Genomic DNA, 19,415 nt, shown 5'->3' with positions numbered 1-19,415 from the left:
CTGAAAAACAATCTAAGTGTTTTGAAGGGGCGGGGCTGGGAGGTTGGGTGAGCCTGGTGGTGGGTATTATGGAGGGCACGTATTGCGTGGAACACTGTGTGGTACATAAACAATGAATTCTGGTACACTGAAAAAAATTTTTTTAATTTTTTTAAAATGATGTAATGATTTTTAAAAATCATTTTTGGTGATTTTATAAAAGTTTAGATTTTCTCAAATCATTGGTGTGTTTAAGTGCTCTTTTGCTAAATAGGTAATTATGGTATTCATTATTATGTGTGCCATATATATATAAACACATGTATATATATTTATATACATATAATATATAAACATATAAAACATATGTTTTTATTAGCACATTCTTTGAACAACTTCAGCATTATATTTTTATTTTCCAGAATCTAGACTATGTCTTGTTATTGTTAAAGAAATTCAATGTCAGCGAATACCAACCACTAACAAGGCTTTTAATGTGTTCATTGAACTTAAAAGGACCTTTTTAGCTTTGGATCTTGATACGAGCTTTATAAATAATTACTGTAATCATCACATTACATGGCATTGTTCTAAATTGTAAACTCTCAGGTCCTCCAGTATCTAGTAAGACATTATTTCCACTCACGGGTGTCAAAGTAAGGCAAGTAGAAAGAAAAATTGTCCACCCAAACTGCCCAACAAGGGGAAGGTACTGGAAACCACGGGCAGCTCTTCAGGAAAAAGGAAGAAGATACCAATGGTCATGGGTCCCTCTGATCAAAAATTAAAGATTCCTACAGAGAGAGTAATCATATCTTCCACTAAAGGAGAATCCATGGCCTTAGAAAAATAATCTAGCAAAAGTCCTAGGTACCCTTTATGAGCCAAGACTAGCTCTGGGATTCTAAACCCAAACATCCACATGTAGACCCAAAGTTTCCAAGTTTCAAAAGAGGTGGGGGGAAAAAACCCTACAAACAACCTAGCTAATCACCAAAACTATCTCAGTGAAATGTTCTATTCTTATGGTCCAGCAACAAAAAAGGCTAAATGAGAAAAATTGAATTATTTAAGTTTTGTGAGTAAAGATGGATTCATACTCATACTTGTGAAGAGTATTACCTCTAAATGGGATAGATGTTCCAGAAAGATACAGCAAACCCTTGGGTGTTTCCAGTTTTATTTTTGGTAACATATAATTTGGGTCAGGCTTTGACAAAAGGGCCGGCGAGGCTAACGTGGCTTCTTTGCTTACAGACTGTGGATTGAATGTACACAAACAGTGTTCCAAGCACGTTCCCAATGACTGTCAGCCAGATCTCAAGAGGATCAAGAAGGTGTACTGCTGTGACCTCACAACACTTGTAAAGGCTCACAACACTCAGAGACCCATGGTGGTAGACATATGCATACGGGAGATTGAAGCAAGAGGTTTGGAAAAGACTCCTTATTTTAGTGACTTTGTTTTCATTGTTTGTTTTTACTATTGTCAAGGAAATTTTCTTATAGTTGTTAAATTGACTCTCTCTCCACTATTGATGTTGGGGAAACATTCTGACCCAGCACACACACATGCACACACACACGCACACACACACAAGCTAAATCCAGCCAACTACATCAGGTTCTGTTTTGTACCGGAACCTAGCATATATGCAGCCAACACACATTTGTTAAGCATTTATTATCTTCTACACATTGAGGATACGAAAGGCATGGTTCTTACCTTCCAGAAATCCATATTGCCATGTGCAGAATCAAAGGTGATAAAATAAATAAATGTTATGGGTGTGTATATTCAAAGCACGATGGAGTCACAGAGGAAGACATTTCAATGTGCTTCAAGGACAATTCAGGAAACGTTTATGGCAGAGATGAGGTTTGAATTGAGTCTTAAAAAGTGATCCCATTAAAACAAACTGGGGGTTGCTGGGGGGAGGTGGGATTGGGAGAGGGGGAGGGGGCTACGTACATTGGGGAGGGTATGTGCTATCGTGAGTGCTGTGAAGTGTGTAAATCTGGCGATTCACAGACCTGTACCCCTGGGGATAAAAATACATTATATGTTTATTAAAAAAAAAAAATTTGGAAGGGGAGGCGAACCATAAGAGACTATGGACTCTGGAAAACAACCTGAGGGTTTTGAAGGGTCAGGGGTGGGAGGTTGGGGGAACAGGTGGTGGGTAATGGGGAGGGCACGTTTTGCATGGAGCACTGGGTGTTGTGCAAAAACAATGAATACTGTTATGCTGAAAAAATAAATAAAATGGAAAAAAAAATAAAAAAATTTAAAAAAAAGTGATCCCATTATATAACATAAAGAAACTGTTGATCAACACATATATTTTCTACCATAGAGAAATTCACTACTAGGATTCGTTCTGTTTCTTTCAAAGAAGAGAGTTAGGAGATTAGAAAGATCTGTGCAATGAAAAATCAAGAAGGCACAGAGGAGGGGCACCTGAGTGGCTCAGTCATTTAAGCGTCTGACTCTTGATTTCAGCTCGAGTCGTGACCTTGGGGATGTGGGATCAAGCCCTGCATCGGGCTTCGCTCAGTAGAAGGTCTGCTTGAGATTCTCTTTCTCCCCTCTCCCTCTGCTCCTTCCCGCCACATGATTTCTCTCTCACACACAAGTAAATAGCTAACTCTTTTTCAAAAAGATCTATTTATTCACTTGAGAGAGAGAGAGCAAGTAAGCAGGGAGGGGCAGAGGGAGAGAGAGAATCCTGAAGCCGATTCCATGCCAAGCATGGAATTCTGTGCCTGACGCAGAGCTTGATCCCAGGAGCCCAAGACCATGACAGGCAAAATAAGAGTTGGCGGCGCAACCAACTGAGCCATCTAGGAGCCCCAGTAAATAAATACTTTTTTAAAAAAGAAGTAGTAGCCGCAGAGAATAGAAACATTTCAATGAGAAGTTTCTTCCTAGTATGCTTGAGTCGTCTTTCTTTGCTGTGTGCTTTGTCTGGCTGCCCTTCAGTATCAAAATGTTCAGTGATGTGTTGGATCAGGTCCGGTTGGGGAGAAGTTGGACTGCTGGGTAGAACTTGGATAACCGGACAATGTAAAGCCCAGAGGCTTTAACCATTTTTGCTGCATAGGTTCTCTGCTGTAGTCGGTGTCCGTTATTGTGTCCAAACCGGTGTAAATTATTCCACAGATATTTATGCATTGGCTAACTATTCCATTCTTTCCAAAACAAAAGAGGGCATTATAAACTCATGACTCCAAGCCTTTTAGAGATAGGAAACCATTCCCTCTTCCGTGCAGGATGAAAACTAGAGCTCTTCTGTTGCCTTAAGACTTGCTCATTTCATCTCAAACTGTAAGTGCCATCTGCCTTTTGATTCCTGGGCCTGTCAGAGTTTAGTGCCTGCTTTGGGATCTGGTGAAGGTATTGTGCAGGGGCTGAGCTGGGTAAGAGTTGAGGAGCGGTGCCCTGACTCTGGGTGAGGAGCTGGGAAAACTATCCCTGGGTCCTACTGCTTAGAGGGCTCTGATTTGGGGAGTTCCCTCTGGAGCCTCCACTCAAGACCTCACCTTCCCTGGAGAAGCTGGGACCGTCCCATGGTGATCCTCATCTGAGGCAACTGAAAACTCCGGCGAAGTTACCCACCGTGTCCAGGGGCAGCACAGCACGAAGCTCGCCTAGCACAAGAGCTGGAAGAGCCCAGAGCAGGAATGTGTGCCAGGGGACTCAGAGCAAAGGGACTGGAGCCACAGGCCTCAGCATCCTGCACCTGGGAGCAGAATCAGAGAATGGGCTGGAAGAAATTCACATGACTCCCGTCCCCAGCTTCATTGCCGCTTCTGCCAAAGTCTTACCTCATTTTCATCCCTGGCAAGTTCCTTACTGTTTTGCAAAGGCTCTTTCATGGCCATTTGTTTCTGCATGATGTGGCAGAATGAAAAGATCACGGACTTGGAGTGAGACTCCCAGCCTGGTCTCACACTCGCTGTGGCGTGACCTTGGCCAAGTTACCTGCTCCATTTGAATATGCTTCCTCACCCATAAAGTGAATGGAATCAGTCACAAGGTGGCTGCTAGAGTTAAGAAGAGCTGTTCCATATAAACAACCTTGCACAGGGCCCAACATAGAGGACTCGGCCTATGTTATTCCTTCTGCCTTTTCTTGGAATGACTACCTATCCTAACTCCACCTCTGAATATGTCTGTCTACCAGCTTCATTGCTGTCACAGAGACCCCCAAACAATAGTGTCTGCAACAAGGTAGAAATCTGTCTCTCTCTCTCTAATACCGGTCCAGGCCCTGGGAGCAATCTAGGGCGAGGTGAGCAGCTCCCCAAGGGCAGGAACCCAGGCCCTGCAGCTTGTTGCTCCGCCATCCTCGAGAGCTGCCTTCATCTGCGTGCTCCCAAAGGGTCACTGCCGTCTTCTCTGCATTCCAACCAAGGGCAGAAGGGCGTGCTCTTCCTCTTCAAGTCTACAACCCCGGCACCATGCACATCAATTCTGCTGTCTTCACATTAGCCAGAATGGACTAGCCACAGCCATGGATGTTGCTCAGCAAATTGGAGGTTCCCCTGCAGCTGAGGAAGGGGAGAACCAATTTTGCAAGGAGAGCTGGAAGCCTCTGCTGCTCTGGAAAACTCTAGTCCTTCCTTCATGACTTCCTTCAAAGATCACTCTTCCAGAAGATCTTTCTCATGGACCCTTCCACAAACAGACAGGCAGGGTTAGTGTTCACCACACTGTGCTCCAAGGCACCACACGTGCCTTGCCTGTGTTGTGTCCAGGTCACGCCCATAGTGAGGCACGCTCACGTGCACCACCAACTAGAAGATGATGACACCAGGTCTCCTCTGGTGGGCCAAGCCAGTGGATCAATGCTGGCAGCCTGGGCAACTGTACCAAGATGAGTTCTGAGACTGAGTGCGTCTCAGTGGGAGACAAAGCCGAGGTCTGTGAAGGTCTCTGACAGTCCCAGGAGGAAGGGCGGCAGGATTTATGTGGGGCAGTTGTCTCTGACGCAGACCCTTACAGATGGCAGATAGCATGTACTTGGTCGATGTTTCCGAAATGAAGAACAGGAAAGGACATGACCAAGAGCTTGAAAAGAGTACCCAGCACCAGCTGTACGAGCTCTCTGTGCACGCATTCTTGCTGTAGCTGGAGTTTGATAGCAGCTGGTTTCGGACTTGGAACATCTACAATCTGACCCTTTATCCCTTCTGATGCTTTTCAGACCTGGACAGGCCTTAGGACATATCTTAACAAATCAATAAGATCTATTTGAGCAGAAACCACAACCCTTTCTTAGCCCAGATATACAGGGATCAAGTTCCCAGAATCATCACTAAATTTTTTCCCCTCTTTATGATATTTCAAGATATAATAATTAAATCAATCGTATTTAAACATTGAACATATTTTTGTGCAGGGGTTTATATTATCCTTTCCTCTGTCCTATTATATATATATAATATATATTATAGGATAATATAAGTATTATCCTGTTTATGATTAAACAGAAAAGGCTATAAAATTTAGATTGTTTCAATAAAATCAGGATAATATGCAAGCACCCATGTGCGGGTGTGTTCCTAGCACCGTGCCGCACACAGTGTGGCACCTGGGCTAAGAGGATGCTGGGAAGGAGCCATGTTGCTGCCTGAAGCAGCAGAATCTCATCCAGCAGTCTGATGAACAAGGAAGCGGGAGACCGTGGCCGATAAGAATCTTAAACGGGGGCTCACTGTGCAAAGCCGGGCAGGAAGGAGACCAGATCCCTGAGGTCTCTCTTGCAGCACGCACAAGCAAATGAAGACAGAGATGCCTGGAAATGGAGACGGACAAGCCCGGCTTCTGACGTGAGCATGTGTAATATACAAGAGCATGAACTCTATTTGTTCGTTTCCTGATAGCTCACAGTGTAAATACGAAATTAGAGTCCTTTGTAGATGTTTCAGGAAGCTAAAGTCTGTCTCTTTTTTCAACAGGATTGAAGTCAGAAGGCCTTTACAGAGTCTCTGGGTTCACTGAACACATCGAAGATGTCAAAATGGCATTTGACAGAGGTGGGCTTGTGCTTTTTTGAAGGCCAGAGGACCTATCCTTAGTACGCTTTCTCTCAGAACCAGACATTATTCATAGTGGGAATGGGTTTCAGAGCTGTTCCTCAAGAAGCCAAGGAATGATGGTTTACAAATCACATAGTCCTCTGCCTTTCTGGGGGAGGTGTTCCCTTAAAAGTTGTGGATAAGTGACCACATGGGGAAGTGAGTTTAAAGTACTTCTTGAATGGGCAGCCAGCCTTTGGTGCCATCATGATTCTTGATTTGGTTGCCCAACATTTATGGTTGGTCCCCATGGTCCCATAGTGTCCTTCTGTACCCCCACCTGAGGATCTTAGTGCCTCCTTTCCGTCCCCCAAATCTCTATAAAGAAGAGAGCATAGGATGGGGGTATGTCCAGCACTGAAACAGGGGACATCAGTGGAAGTTTAGAAGGTGACACCTTTTGTTATTTACAACTGTGACAAATGCTCCCTAGGCCATACTATCTCTTAGGTCAAAGAACTCGAGAGCTCATTAAAAGTACAGATTGCCAGGACCCGCCCTGGGGACCCATTCAGAAAGTTAAGTGAGCCCAAGAATCTGTATTTCTTATATTAATTTTTATTCAATTCATTTAAACAAAAAACAGTTCAGCCATGTTTCCCACCCCTCCCTACTTGTCTCCTGCAACCACCAACCTGTTCTATCTGTGAGCATGGTTTTGTTTGTTTTAGATTCCACGTATAAGAGAGATCATACGGTATTTGTCTTTCGCCGTCTCTGACTTATTTCATTTAGCATAATTCCATCAAGGTCCATCCATGTTGCCACAAATGGCAAGATATCACTCTTTTTTTAATGGCTGAATAATATCCCATTATTTATATTTATATACTGCATCTCCTCTATGTTCATCCATCAGTGAACAATTAGGTTGCTTCCATGTCTTGGCTTTTGTGAATAATGCTGAAGTGAACATGGGGATTTACATATCTTTTCAAAGTAGTGTTTCTAGTCTATATTTCTACTGAAGATTCCAAATAACGTTAGTAAAGCCAGTCAAGTGTTAGAACCCCTAGCCTACTAGACAGAGCCTTCACTCTGGAGAACACTAGACAAGGTCTCTGATGACCTGGTCACCCTGTCTTTTCAGGCTCATGGTCTGTTCCTTGGCTCTGACCTTGGCACAGCTGCTCTATGCCCCAGCTATACTCAAATACACCTTACCTGCTTTCATGAATAAGTACCTTGGCTCACATTGTTCTAAAATTCATTCATATCTACCTGGAAAACACTTACCTATTAGTCAGTGTCCACTCAAGTCTTTCCTCTGTCATGCATCCTCAAGCTGACCTCAAGTCGACCTAAGAGTCCCATATTGTCCTTTCCTGTGTCCACTTCCCCCACCGTGTTTTCACGTTTCCTGCCTAGCAAGCTTCCCATTTCCTTATAACTATGGAGTTGCCTGCCTGACTCCCAGAATGACTAGGGCTCTTTGAAGGGAGTTATGTCTTTTCTTCTTTGACTTACCAGTGCTTAACGGTGCCTGGCACAGGGTAGAGTCTCAATAGATATTTGTTAAATATGTAAATAATGGGATCAGGTGACCCATCTGCCATGCTCACTGCTTTCTGTACGCCAGCTTTTTATCCTCAGCACCAAATCTGCTGAGACATTTGTGCTTTCCTTCAATTCTCCATGTAAAAGAAAATGCTAATCATCTTGATATGATTGAAACTTTCTTAGCCAAAAAACGTATAGTCTGTGACAGTTAAATTGGATTGATTTTTACTAATGGTAAAACAAAAAGTCAAATGTCTTCGGAATGATTGCAAACATGATTAGAATAGAACATTATCCATACATGAGGGAAGATCGGAGTTTCCCAGATTAAAGTCCTAGGGACAGAAGAGAGAGAACCGAGATGAGAGAAATGTCAGTGAGCCTGTGGCAGACAATAGAAACTGAAGACATTAAGGAGTTATGATGTGTGTGTGATGTTCAAATCCAAAGAATGCTTGTGTGGCTATTTAAAGCTTGATTTTTTATTATCATTTAATATGAGACTGTTATTCTTATGATTGTTTGTATCTAGAATATGAATCACTATGCTAAGTTTCTATAGCAAATTACCAGAGACTGGGCCCAAAGAACTACAATAAGTTGATTTCACTACCTTTTTGGCTACACTTACCCTCAGACCGAAAATCCCTCTCTCCAAACCTCTTTTTGTTACTTCCTGCACGTTGGTGTTATTGGAAGAGTAGTCAGCTGGGACTTGTGTGGGCCCATCACAGTCACTGTTGGATTTTTTTTTTCTTTCTGGGCATGCTTTAACTTGACAAAATAGATCCTAATTAGGAACTGGATCATTGATTGTTTTTCAGATGGTGAAAAGGCGGATATCTCTGCCAACATCTATCCAGACATAAACATCATCACTGGAGCCCTTAAACTTTACTTCAGAGACCTACCCATTCCTGTTATCACCTATGACACCTATCCCAAATTTATCGAAGCAGCGAGTAAGTTAAGAACTAACCTTTTATTTGTACCAAATTGCAAAGTAGAACGCTTTTAACTTCAAGAAAATTAAAACTCGGGACTGTTTTTTTTTTTAATTTTTTTAAAGATTTTTTTTAAGATTTTTATTTATTTATTTGACAGAGATCACAAGTAGGCAGAGAGGCAGGCAGAGAGAGAGAGAGGAGGAAGCAGGCTCCCTGCCAAGCAGAGAGCCCAGTGAGGGACTCGATCCCAGGACCCTGAGATCATGACCTGAGCCGAAGGCAGAGGCTTAACCCACTGAGCCACCCAGGCACCCAAAACTCAGGACTGTTTAAATTATTCCATGAGCACTCACTTTGCCAATGAGGGCACAATGGTACAGTTACTAGAAAACCAGGCCTAGTTCACCAGCTGAGTTGAACAAGTCCCAAGCCACCTTCACGCGGCTGAAGCTTGGCGCCAGGCACTTCTCTCTCCACTTCGTCTCTTCTCTGCTAGAACTGGCCCAGTCGCGGCTACTCTGTTATATATCAAAAACAAAAATGAGTCTGGAGTAAACAAGCAGATTTTTTCCAATGAGGACTATATATAGATTAGCTACTTTCATCCATTAAGCACACTCCAATCGATTAGCAATGAAAGACCCCAAGCTTTGCTCACTGATGGTCACAACTGATAATACCATGGCACGTGCTATACCAGGACCGCTCCATCATATCCTCTAATTTAAACTCATCTACCTGATGAGGCAGCTATCATAGCCCATCTCACGGACTTATGAGTAGGAAAGCTAGCATCTGAGAGCTGAGCGCTCAGGGCCAGGAACCGAACATCATCATCATTGGTCTTCCTTCAGCCCATGGTTGCTCATTAGTGTCTGGTACTTGGGTTGACTGCTGTCAGGAGAGACAACCATACTGGGGTGGGAGGTAGAGGGGTAAGGAGTGGGAAGCGGTGCTGCACTTTGCCCAGGAACATAGGAAGGAAGGGGAGAGTAGATGCTGGAATGCATGACATAGCAATCAAGCACCCTTTGAGGAATTTCTTATGATAAAGATCTTTAAAGATAAGTATAATAATAAGATGCCCAATGGAGACAAATGTGGGCAGGCTGGGATTAGCACAGGACACACTTTTCTGATGAGCCATGGCCCCTCTTCTGGTAAGAGCATTCTCTCCTCAGTCCTGGCGGTCCTGGGGGGGCAAAGGTTCTAGCAGCCCAGCAGAAATGGCAGGGGAGCGTTCCTTGAATGACTGCTAATACCAATCAGAGTCCTAAAAAGCAGAATCATGCATGTTTCCTCTGTTTGTGAACGTGCATAGTATCTGCTTCCAAACCCGGCCTGTACAGCACAGTTAACCATGCCAACACTTTGGTGAACAGCACCCTCAATGCAAGCTGCACCAGTGGGCTCCTGGGCCAGCCCCTTTGTGTGATAAAGTGCATTCAATCATGGGAGCCTTCCCTTGTCAGACAGCTGTAGGAAAATCCTACAAAGTATGGTCCAGTTTAAATTAAAGCTCATGACACTGAGATTTCAAGCAAGTCCAGCACTCAGAAGATGAGCAAAGCCATCTGTGCCTCCCGCAAACATCTCCAGGGCTGTAGATTCCTGGGGGTAAGGACCAGGCCCAGCTTCCTTTCACCCACCGACTGGGTATTCAACACCAGTGTGTGGTTCCCAACCTCCAACCCTTTCTGGAATCAGGCAAAATACAAATGCTTTGGTTAATTTAAGTGAAATGTTACCTGAAATTGCATGAGCTTACTAGACTTCCCTTCTACCTGTCACCAGAACAAACCAAACTTCTTGTTACTTCTCTGAGAACTTTGATGTTCTAGCACTGCACTAACTGCTTCTGTGGGCTCTTCCCAGAAATCTCCAACGCAGATGAGAGGCTGGAAGCCGTCCATGACATGCTGATGCTGCTGCCCCCGGCCCACTATGAGACCCTCCGACATCTGATGATCCATCTCAAGAAGTAAGCCAACAGCTCCTTGACACATCCTCTGTAAACCCTGTCTGCCTTGGACAGTGACTGCCTTAGGAGGAGCTCCCAACTTTCCTCCCTCACCCGCTGAGAGGACAGGCTCTCCTTTAAAATGAACTCTGCTGCCTTCACTAGGCCAGCCCCATTCGTAACTGCTAGAACCCTGACTCCATGACCGGAGGGGCACCCCCCACTTTATGGGGCTTCTCTCTGTGAGGTGGGTATGTTTAAGGGCCTCAGGTTACAGAGGAGATTGCTGATGTTTAAAGGAGGTAAAATACCTGATATGAAGAGGTAAGCTGGAGCCAGGATTGACATCCAGGCAGTCTGGTCGAGAGTACATGATCAGCCTTAACCACTGGTCCACACTGCCTCCATGTCAGCATCTGCTTCCCTCACAAGCCCTGTACTCTGTGTTCTGTTCTTCCTCTTTCTGCTCATTCTAGTTCCAGACTCCTGAGCCTACCTTGCTTCTGGGAAGGCACATTCCCATCCTGATCCCTTGGTTCTCTGGATGGACTGGTGACCTATCACCAAGTAACAAATTGCCCCCCCCCCCCACCCCAGATTGGAGGCGTAAACAATGCAGATTTATTATCTCACAGTCTCTGTGATCAGGAACCCAGGTGTGGCTTACCCGGCTGCCTCTGGGTCAAGGCCTCCACTGAGGCTATGATGGAGCTGATGGCCAGGCTGTCATCTCTTCTAAAGGCTCAACTAGGAGAGCATGAGCTTCCAAGCTCATGCACGAGGTGGTCGGCTGGATTCAGTTCCTCGGAGGCTGCATGACCGGAGGTCTCATTCTCTTGCCGACTGTTTGCTGGAGGCCACCCTCAGTTCCCTGCCATGTGGGTCTCCCCTTGGGCAGCTCACAAAATGGCACAGCTGGCATCCTTCAGAGCAAGCAGGCAAGAGCACCTACGACAAAAGGTACACTTTTTCTGTAACCTAATCTCAGGAGCGACATCCAGTTGCTTTCGCTATCTTCTGTCTGTTAGAAGTAAGTCCCCAGGTCCAGCCCGTCCTTTAGGGGAAGGGATCACACAGGAGTACGACTTACTGGAAGCAGGGATCCGGTGAGGCATCTCAGAGGGTACCAGCCAGAGAGAGCTCCACTCAGGGCTGTGTGACAGCACACGAGATGGGGGGAGATGTTTGGAGATTTGCAGGACACTGGAGCCTCTCGTTCCAGACTCTGTGACCCAGCTGCGGATCTCTTTCCTTCACAGGTACATGTATAATGAGGTCAGTGAGTTGGTCTTTGCGATGTTGGAGCGATCAGAGCCTTTCTGTGGGCCTTCCTCTGTGTTTCTGAAAGACACAGAGCAGTGGCCCATTCTTAGATGAAATGAACCAAAAATTGTCTGCACTGATTAATTTACAGACCCATTCAAAAGTGAAAGGAAGCAAGTTGAGAACACCATATAAACTCTTGGTTTTGTTTGGTTTTTTACCTTATAAAACATATAAATATTGTTGCTCATATTCACAGGGATCAGAGATGTAATATTGAGCTCAGAAGGTTTTCATTTCGATTAATCTATTGAATTTAAGAGTATGAGCAATTTTTGGATAAATAATAGACTATGAATGCCAGCCTGGCTTTTAGCTAGCCATAATTTCTTTAGAGAGAAATTAGTTCTAATTGTTATAGTTTGGAAGGCAAAATATTATTAGGAAAAATGCTGATATGTCCCAGTTGAATCTTTAATGCCAATAATTTAGTATTTTTATGATGGAGGGTTTGCTAACCATCTTGTTTGGCCAGGCATGGTGCCTGACTTAATGGGGAGATGGGAGCAAGCTGATAATGAAGTAGTCTTCTTTCCTGTCTCCTTAGCTTGCAACATGAAAATAATGCAAGCTCAGTTGGCCTTCCTAAAAAAATACTAAGTGGCCAATTTAATTAGCTCCAAGAGAATAGAAACAAAAGGATGGCCTTCTGTGCAGAACCTAAATAGGTTTTAATCATATTTTGCCCTCCTACAGAGAACCTATTATCTTTTAGTTCTACTACGAACACCCCCAAAAAAAACCTCAATTCCTGAAAACAAGAATCTAGGAGACTGTAATTTTATCCCACTAGGAAGGTATGAAGCCAACTCTGGAATTTGACTTTTATTCTTGAAGGTTTTGCTGTTCTCATCTGGATGTTGAAATGATGCTTTTCAATTCCAACAATAATTACTGCTCCAGACCTCATCCTGTGGGAACTAGAAATAATGTCCAACTGCTTTCCTGTTTGGCCACATTCCAGCCATTCCCCTGTCCCGTGATAGCGGTCTGGCTATTCCTACGCTCATGGCAGCCCCATCCTACAGTGACCGTCCTCCACTGACATGAGCCCTGCCAGCAGACCGGAGATCTGCTATCAGCTTCCCTGCTTGGGAGCATACAGACCAGCAGGAAGCAGCTACAGGAAAGAAAAGACTTCCATACAAGCCTAGCCTGAAATGTGTATGAACTGTGGGCCAGCTAGGATGGCTGCCCCTTTCGACCAGTACCCTCTAATCACATTTCCACATCTATTTAGTAAGAAGGACTGATTTTCTTACCAGATTCACTAAGTAATTTACTTCCACTGGCTGAAGGCAATGTCAACAATCTAAAAAAAAAAAAAAAAAATCAGGAAGTTACCTTTTTAAAAAAGATTTATTTATCTATTTGAGAAAGAGAGAGAAAGCATGGGAGAGCGTGAGCAGGGGGAAGGGCAGAGGGAGAGGGACAAGCAGACTCCATGCTGAGTGCTGAGCCCAAAGTGGGGCTCAATCCCGACCAGAGCCAAAACTGAGTCAGATGTTTAACCGACTAAGCCAACCAGACACCCCCCAAAAATTACTTTTAAAAATACTTTTCTAGAATTCTGATTCTCAATCTTTTACAACTTCCCAAACCAGAGAAATTTTGGGGAGCATACATGCATTTACCAGTATATAAGTTCATCCAGCAGCCGGTGTAACAGCTCTGTGGATGTGTCTGTTTTGCAGGGTGACACTGAATGAAAAGGACAATCTCATGAATGCTGAAAATCTGGGGATCGTGTTTGGACCCACGCTGATGAGGTCCCCCGAGGACAGCACCCTCACCACCCTCCATGACATGCGGTACCAAAAGCTGATTGTGCAGATTTTAATAGAAAATGAAGATGTTTTGTTTTAATCCACCAGGGAAATGAGACGAATGGCCCCAGCCCCATCTTGCTGATAAGGCTAAAAAGGAATAAAAACACTTCTTACCCTTGATTTGTTTTTCAAGCAAGTGACGGAATTTCCTGGACCACAGTGGACTGTCAAGTCGGCTACTGTGTCTCATAGACACTCGCCTCCTCCATGTGAGAACAGCAGGGGTGAGGGTGAACAAAGGCCCTCTCGTGGGTCTTTGCTGTGCCTCCTACAGATGTCTGTTTTGCTGGAAGAGTGATTAATAAATCTTTAACTTATTTAAAAAAAAAAAAGGTAGCTCTTTAAGCTTCAGTCTTATCAGTAATAAAAGGGAATTTAATTCATAGAGGTACTTGATACAGTTATACATTTTCCACTTACAAAAAGAAGACAATTCTATGTTAAATGTTAAATGAAACTTATATTGTAAAATGTATTTTTATTTTAGCTGCAAGAATGTTACTTTATTTCAGCAAATAGAACTCAATGCAGTGCATTGATTATGACCCTGTGCACCTTGTCCTGCTTCTTGCTGTGATCCCTGAAAAAGTTTACCGTGAATGCAGTATTATCTTGACATACCTCTGTCCTTTTCAGTGCTTTGCAATGGAAGTCCACCGGCCACCTGTGTCCCTGCTTTGGATAGGTTTTGCTGTTAAGCACTGGCATCTTTGTAGTCGTACAGTATATGTTTTTAGCAGTTGTAGGATGGTCTGAAACATCCACAAATTTTCTTTCCATGAGAATTTCGTGAAATCCCAAAGTATGTTTTGGCATTGGTCAGAGTCTTTCCTCCCTATCATGTGTGTATATCCCAGAACATGCAGAATGTGGTCATTTTACATGAAACGATGTGAGAATACTGGTTGAATCTGGGCCATGTAAAAAGTTAGCACTTTCCCTATGTCCTTTTCAGGCCAGTCCTTGGGACTAACTGATTAATGGCAAGTTGTACTGATTTTTCCCCCATTTTTGTTTTATAAACAAGCCTATTTTTAAAAGTAAGAATGAATAAGTTTGATTTTTACAAATATTTGTTCCTCGATAAAAGTAGCTCTGTATGGATAATTTAATATGATTTGATCACAATAGTTCCATCTTCATTATAAATTTAGCTTAGCATGAGCTTTTCCACAGCAAGATCTCTATATTTGGTAACATAGGTAAAATATTTAAAGCATCAAAAACTGTAAATTAAAAATTTTTTTCTGAAATCCAACTACAATGTCTTTTCCTCTGATTGTCTGAGATGATCCATGTACTTACTGGCTAGTCTTGTTTTGGAGTGACCAGAAGAGCATTACTGTGTGGTGAGTGAGCTGAGCGGAGGAGGGCAGTGCAATCGTCCTGGACAGTTCCACAGGCTACGCGGATGGACTCCACTGGCACACGGGGGGATCAGAATGGTTCTGCTGGGTCCCTGCTATTATTGTTCCGCCCAAGTGTACAGATTCGTTGGTTGTAGCTTATGTACTTCTTGATACTGTCAAAAAATTATCTGAAAATGGTTTTATTTTGTGAAGTGAATAATACTTTGTAATTTATGATAGTGTAAATGGAAGGAAAAGCATTAAATGTATTAAATTCTTCTGTCTATCATATCTTGGAGCGTGCAAAGAAAACTGGTGTTGGGGAGTGGCAGGGAGTTCTAGGGGGAGAGTATTTAAAACATTGTTCCCAGATGGGTTTTGGCACTGGAGTTTCTATCATCACCAAAACATCACAAGGAAACGAACATCCCACGGAGTCCCCGCCTTGCTGCCCAACGCTCCTCCAGAGAGACTGCTTGAATTAGGATTCTAATGCTCCCCCTTCACTAAGACCTGCTGCATTTGTTTTTGTTTTTGTTTTTTGTTTTTTTTTTCATTAAGAGATGCAGTGTTTAGCGCAAATCCCTCTAGGTCATCGGCAGCAGAGCAGAACAAGAGTTTTATAGCCAGAAAGACTTGAGTTCAAATCCCAGATCCCCCGGTGATTAGCACAGATGACCTTGGGAAAAGCTGGGGAAAATATTCTGGTTGTAACATCTTAGAAGAAGTGTTAATCTAAAGTAATTAGTAATAGTTATTTCCTCTTATTAAGAATGATAACTTAGCAGGGGAAAACATAACGGGGGTAGGAAGGCAGAAGAATGAGAAGAAAAGGGCTTGTCCCAGGTTAAATCCAAGTTCAAGTAATAATAAGGGATATTATAACAGGGTTCTATAATACATAACGAGGGTCACCTGACTCCTTTTCTCGAATGTGATTACAACACCTGATCCCTTCTCCCTTGCTTTAGTCTGAAACCTGCTCACCCAGGCCTATCTCCCCCACCATCTGGCAACCTGACATGGCTCCTCTTACCTGGCTTGAAATTCCTACCATTGGAATAACACTGGTAGTCAAGACCTGAAAGGAGGCAGCATTGTTTCCAGAAACGCACTGTTAAATTGTCTCCAAGTGGGTTGTAGAAGGCCCGACAGGAGCAGAGTGGGTGGGAGAAGACAGTCCTAAGGATGGGAGGAAAAGACTTTTATTTCTCCTATTAACATAAATGGGCACCTGGTCTCCACAGCTGGGAGGGGGTTGGTGCTGAATTTCGAGGACAGCAGGCTGGAAGGGCAGAGGGAGGAAGGTAAGAGCATAGGACAGTCACATATCACAAACAGCTCACGGGTTGTCTGGGTGTCCTGATTCCTACTGAAAACCAAACTCAGCTTACAAATTTTCCAAGATCTATCAATCCCAAACTTATAATTAACCTTTTGATTTTAAAAATGTAATGTTCCTTGATTGCCAACAAATATTTATCAGGCATTTATTAAGGGGCCAAACACTGTGACTACTTGGAAGCCAGGAAGAAACTTATCTCACTGGAAGAACTCAATTTGGACTAGAGAGGGGAACTGTTTGTGTTGAGGAGGGTTTTGGACTGTAGCATCAGGGAAATGAGTACTGCTAGTTTTTAAGATTTATTTACTTATTTGAGAGAGAGAAAGAAAGAGCACCTGGTGGGGGGGACGGACAGGAAGAATCTCAAACAGACTCCCTGCTGAGTGCAGAGCCCAACAAGGGGCTCAATCCCATGACCCTGAGATCATGATCTGAGCCCAAAATCAAGAGTCAGACACTTAACCAACTGAGCCACCCAAGTGCCCCTAAATTTTTCTTAATAAACTAAATTTTGGAATGGTTTTATATTTACAGAAAAGTTGCAAAGATACTAAAAAGAGTTCCTGTGTCCTCCTCACCCACCCTCCACTAACGGTAACATCTTATATAATTGTTATATAATTATATATAATTTTATGTATGTATTATATATATTTCTTGCAATATATTATACATTATAATTATATAATAAAATATATAATTGTTAAAATTGTTATATATATAATACAATATATATACATTTATCGAAACTAAGAAACCAATACTGGCACATTACTAGTAACTAAATTCCAGAAGTCATTCAGATTTTATGGCTTTTCTACCAATTTCCTCTTCTGTCCTGGGATACCATCCAGGGTACCACGTTGCACTAGCCTTAATGGGTTGTAAAGGACAGATGACACAATCTAGTTTACAATTTTAAAAGATCACTTACTTGGCTGTGGATCCATGGAGAACATTTGGGCGGATGCAGGTAGTGAGGGTAGAGGCAGTGAGATGTTCTCCTTGTCATAAAGGACTGCGGTGATGTAGCCTGCATCGGGGGTAGCAAGGCAAAGTCAGCTAGAATGGAGTCATAGTGAGGAGGCAGAATTGAAAAAGTTTGGCTATAGATTGGATTAAAGAATCAAGGATGATTCCCAAGTGGCTTAATTTGACAACTGCATAATATTTACTGAAAAGAAGAGAGAAAGAGGAGTTGGTGGTCTAGAGGAGGGGTGGGAAAAGGAGAGAAGATGGTGGGATCCATTTTGGACATGGTGAAACAGAGGTCGCTGTGAAACTTCTAAGCACAAATGTTTCATGAGCAATCGCACTGGCAGACCATGGCTAGCGATAGGGCTCTGGGAGGGGACAACCATGGGGTTGAATGTAAGGACTCAAGGACACAGAACAGAGAAACAGGTGAGAGTTCTGTTTCAGCGTTCTGGGGAGCACCAACATTCAGGAAAGAGAAAGAGAAGTGAGCAAATGAGGTCTGTTCTGATGCATTCCAATAAAGAGAGTCTCATGAGTGCCATTCAGAAAGCCTCTCTTCCTTGTCTTCAGCTCTGTTGCACAGTGTCCTAATCCATGTCTTTGTCCCACTTAGATTTACTTGGTTACATCGGAGGCACCAGGTTCAACCTCATGCTTTGGAGGACTTAGCTTTTTTGGTAAATGCAAATGAGCCACAGTCATTTTTCTTTTCGAAGTTTAGTTGAAAAGATGGTATCGTACTCAGGGACCTCACCCAGCACTTATCCCAAAGTGCCGTGACTGCGGGTTCGTCTGTCTCCCACTGAAGTACACACTCCCTAAGACCGGGAGCCCAGGATCCCATGTGCTGGTCACGCACCTTCCTGCACAGGCTGCAACTCCATGTTCACCTCCCTGTCGAGACCTTCCCTGGCTTCCCTGGTTAGGGGACAGAGCAGGTGCCAACCACAAACACGCGGAAGCACGGGAAACTTGGAGAACCACAGAGCTGTGTTTAACTAGAACGTGAAGTATAATGGAAGAGGAGGGGAAGTGAGATTAAAGAAGCAGGACTGTGCCAGGAAATAAAGAACCTTGCAAGCCAAGCACAAGTCAAACTCAGGAAGGTCTGTCTTGTGACACAGGGAAGGTAGACCAGAAGACTTAAGACTGGTGCCATAGAAGGAATCAGGGAAACTGTTAGAGGCAATGCCCACATGAACTTGGCTCCCCAGAGGAGGGATGGAGAAGAGTCATGGATATGAGAGAGATTTAAGAGGTTGTTAGGACTTACTGATTTGAAGCCAGAATTGAAAGGAAGTAGAGTCACAAATGATGCCTCCCTGTCTGTTTCTTGCAACTAAACGAATATTTAAGAAGATAAGAGAATATAGGGAGGGGAGTAGGTTCAGCAGGGGAAAATGGGTGCAGTTTGCAGGAAGCATTATGGTGCTAATGGTTCACCCACATGGAAATGTCTGGTAGGCAGTTGGACAGGTGGTTTTGGAGCTCAAGAAAGGGGGATATGCTGGTAGGTATGACGCAGTCAGACTATATGGACAGGTGAAGTAGAGAGGACGAATAGTAGGTCCCTGGGTAAGAACAAAGTCCGGGGAATAGGCAAAGTTAGAGAACATTGTAAGGAAGGTCAGGAAAGGTCAGAGGACGAGGGAGAAAGTGGGGAGTGTAAGATGAGCACAGCAAAGACAGAATTTCAGGGTTGGAGGGGACGTCAGGTCACATGCTGTTGCAAGGTGAGAGGTGATGAGTCCCTTTTGGATATGGCAACTAAGGAGTCCCCCATAACTTAACAGGAGCTTTTCAATGGGATGATGCGGTGAAAGGCAGCTTGCTGAGCCTTAAGGAGTGAATGGGGGTAAAGAATGAAGATAAAACCTGTCATCAGAAAAAGCGATGACGCTCTCTTTCTGTAGGCTTGTGCACTTCGTATCTATGGTAAATCATCTACAGGAGCACATTTTTCACTGCTTCCCAAAAATTATTACCTTGACATACTTTCCCGAAAAACTGTACACTTCAAAATCTTCATAAAGAGAACAGAGTGTGACTGGAACCGATTTTTGGTCACTCCAGTTAACCAAACATAATACCTGGCTTTTTCTATGTCCTAATCTATAAAAT

At 43.5% G+C, this 19,415-nt stretch overlaps 1 protein-coding gene and 1 long non-coding RNA gene across 7 annotated transcripts in view; one reads left to right on the top strand and one right to left on the bottom strand.

The window, feature by feature from the left end:
* The window catches only part of CHN2 (chimerin 2), a 304,945-nt gene extending 289,697 nt beyond the window's left edge, over nucleotides 1-15,248 (top strand). Inside the window, exons 9-13 of the mRNA XM_046021506.1 lie at nucleotides 1,237-1,410; nucleotides 5,944-6,021; nucleotides 8,388-8,525; nucleotides 10,386-10,491; nucleotides 13,488-15,248. Of these exons, the coding sequence (XP_045877462.1) occupies nucleotides 1,237-1,410; nucleotides 5,944-6,021; nucleotides 8,388-8,525; nucleotides 10,386-10,491; nucleotides 13,488-13,659 (668 nt within the window). The 3' untranslated portion in view covers nucleotides 13,660-15,248. The remainder of the gene's footprint in view (nucleotides 1-1,236; nucleotides 1,411-5,943; nucleotides 6,022-8,387; nucleotides 8,526-10,385; nucleotides 10,492-13,487) is intronic.
* LOC123952217 overlaps nucleotides 8,710-19,415 on the bottom strand; it is a 41,181-nt gene continuing 30,475 nt past the window's right edge. The window contains exons 3-11 of one of the 6 annotated variants that reach the window (XR_006820575.1): nucleotides 17,251-17,349; nucleotides 16,008-16,153; nucleotides 13,737-15,159; nucleotides 13,428-13,494; nucleotides 13,056-13,105; nucleotides 11,561-11,811; nucleotides 11,138-11,418; nucleotides 9,642-9,783; nucleotides 8,710-9,028 (exon numbers count right to left, since the gene is read on the bottom strand). This is a non-coding gene — a long non-coding RNA (uncharacterized LOC123952217). The remainder of the gene's footprint in view (nucleotides 9,029-9,641; nucleotides 9,784-11,137; nucleotides 11,419-11,560; nucleotides 11,812-13,055; nucleotides 13,106-13,427; nucleotides 13,495-13,736; nucleotides 15,160-16,007; nucleotides 16,154-17,250; nucleotides 17,350-19,415) is intronic. The other 5 variants (XR_006820578.1, XR_006820576.1, XR_006820574.1 and 2 more) reach the window with 5 other exon arrangements.

Source organism: Meles meles, chromosome 10, assembly GCF_922984935.1.
Source record: "Meles meles chromosome 10, mMelMel3.1 paternal haplotype, whole genome shotgun sequence".
NCBI classification, from domain to species: Eukaryota; Metazoa; Chordata; class Mammalia; order Carnivora; family Mustelidae; genus Meles; species Meles meles.
This window is presented reverse-complemented; position numbering and strand designations above follow the sequence as displayed.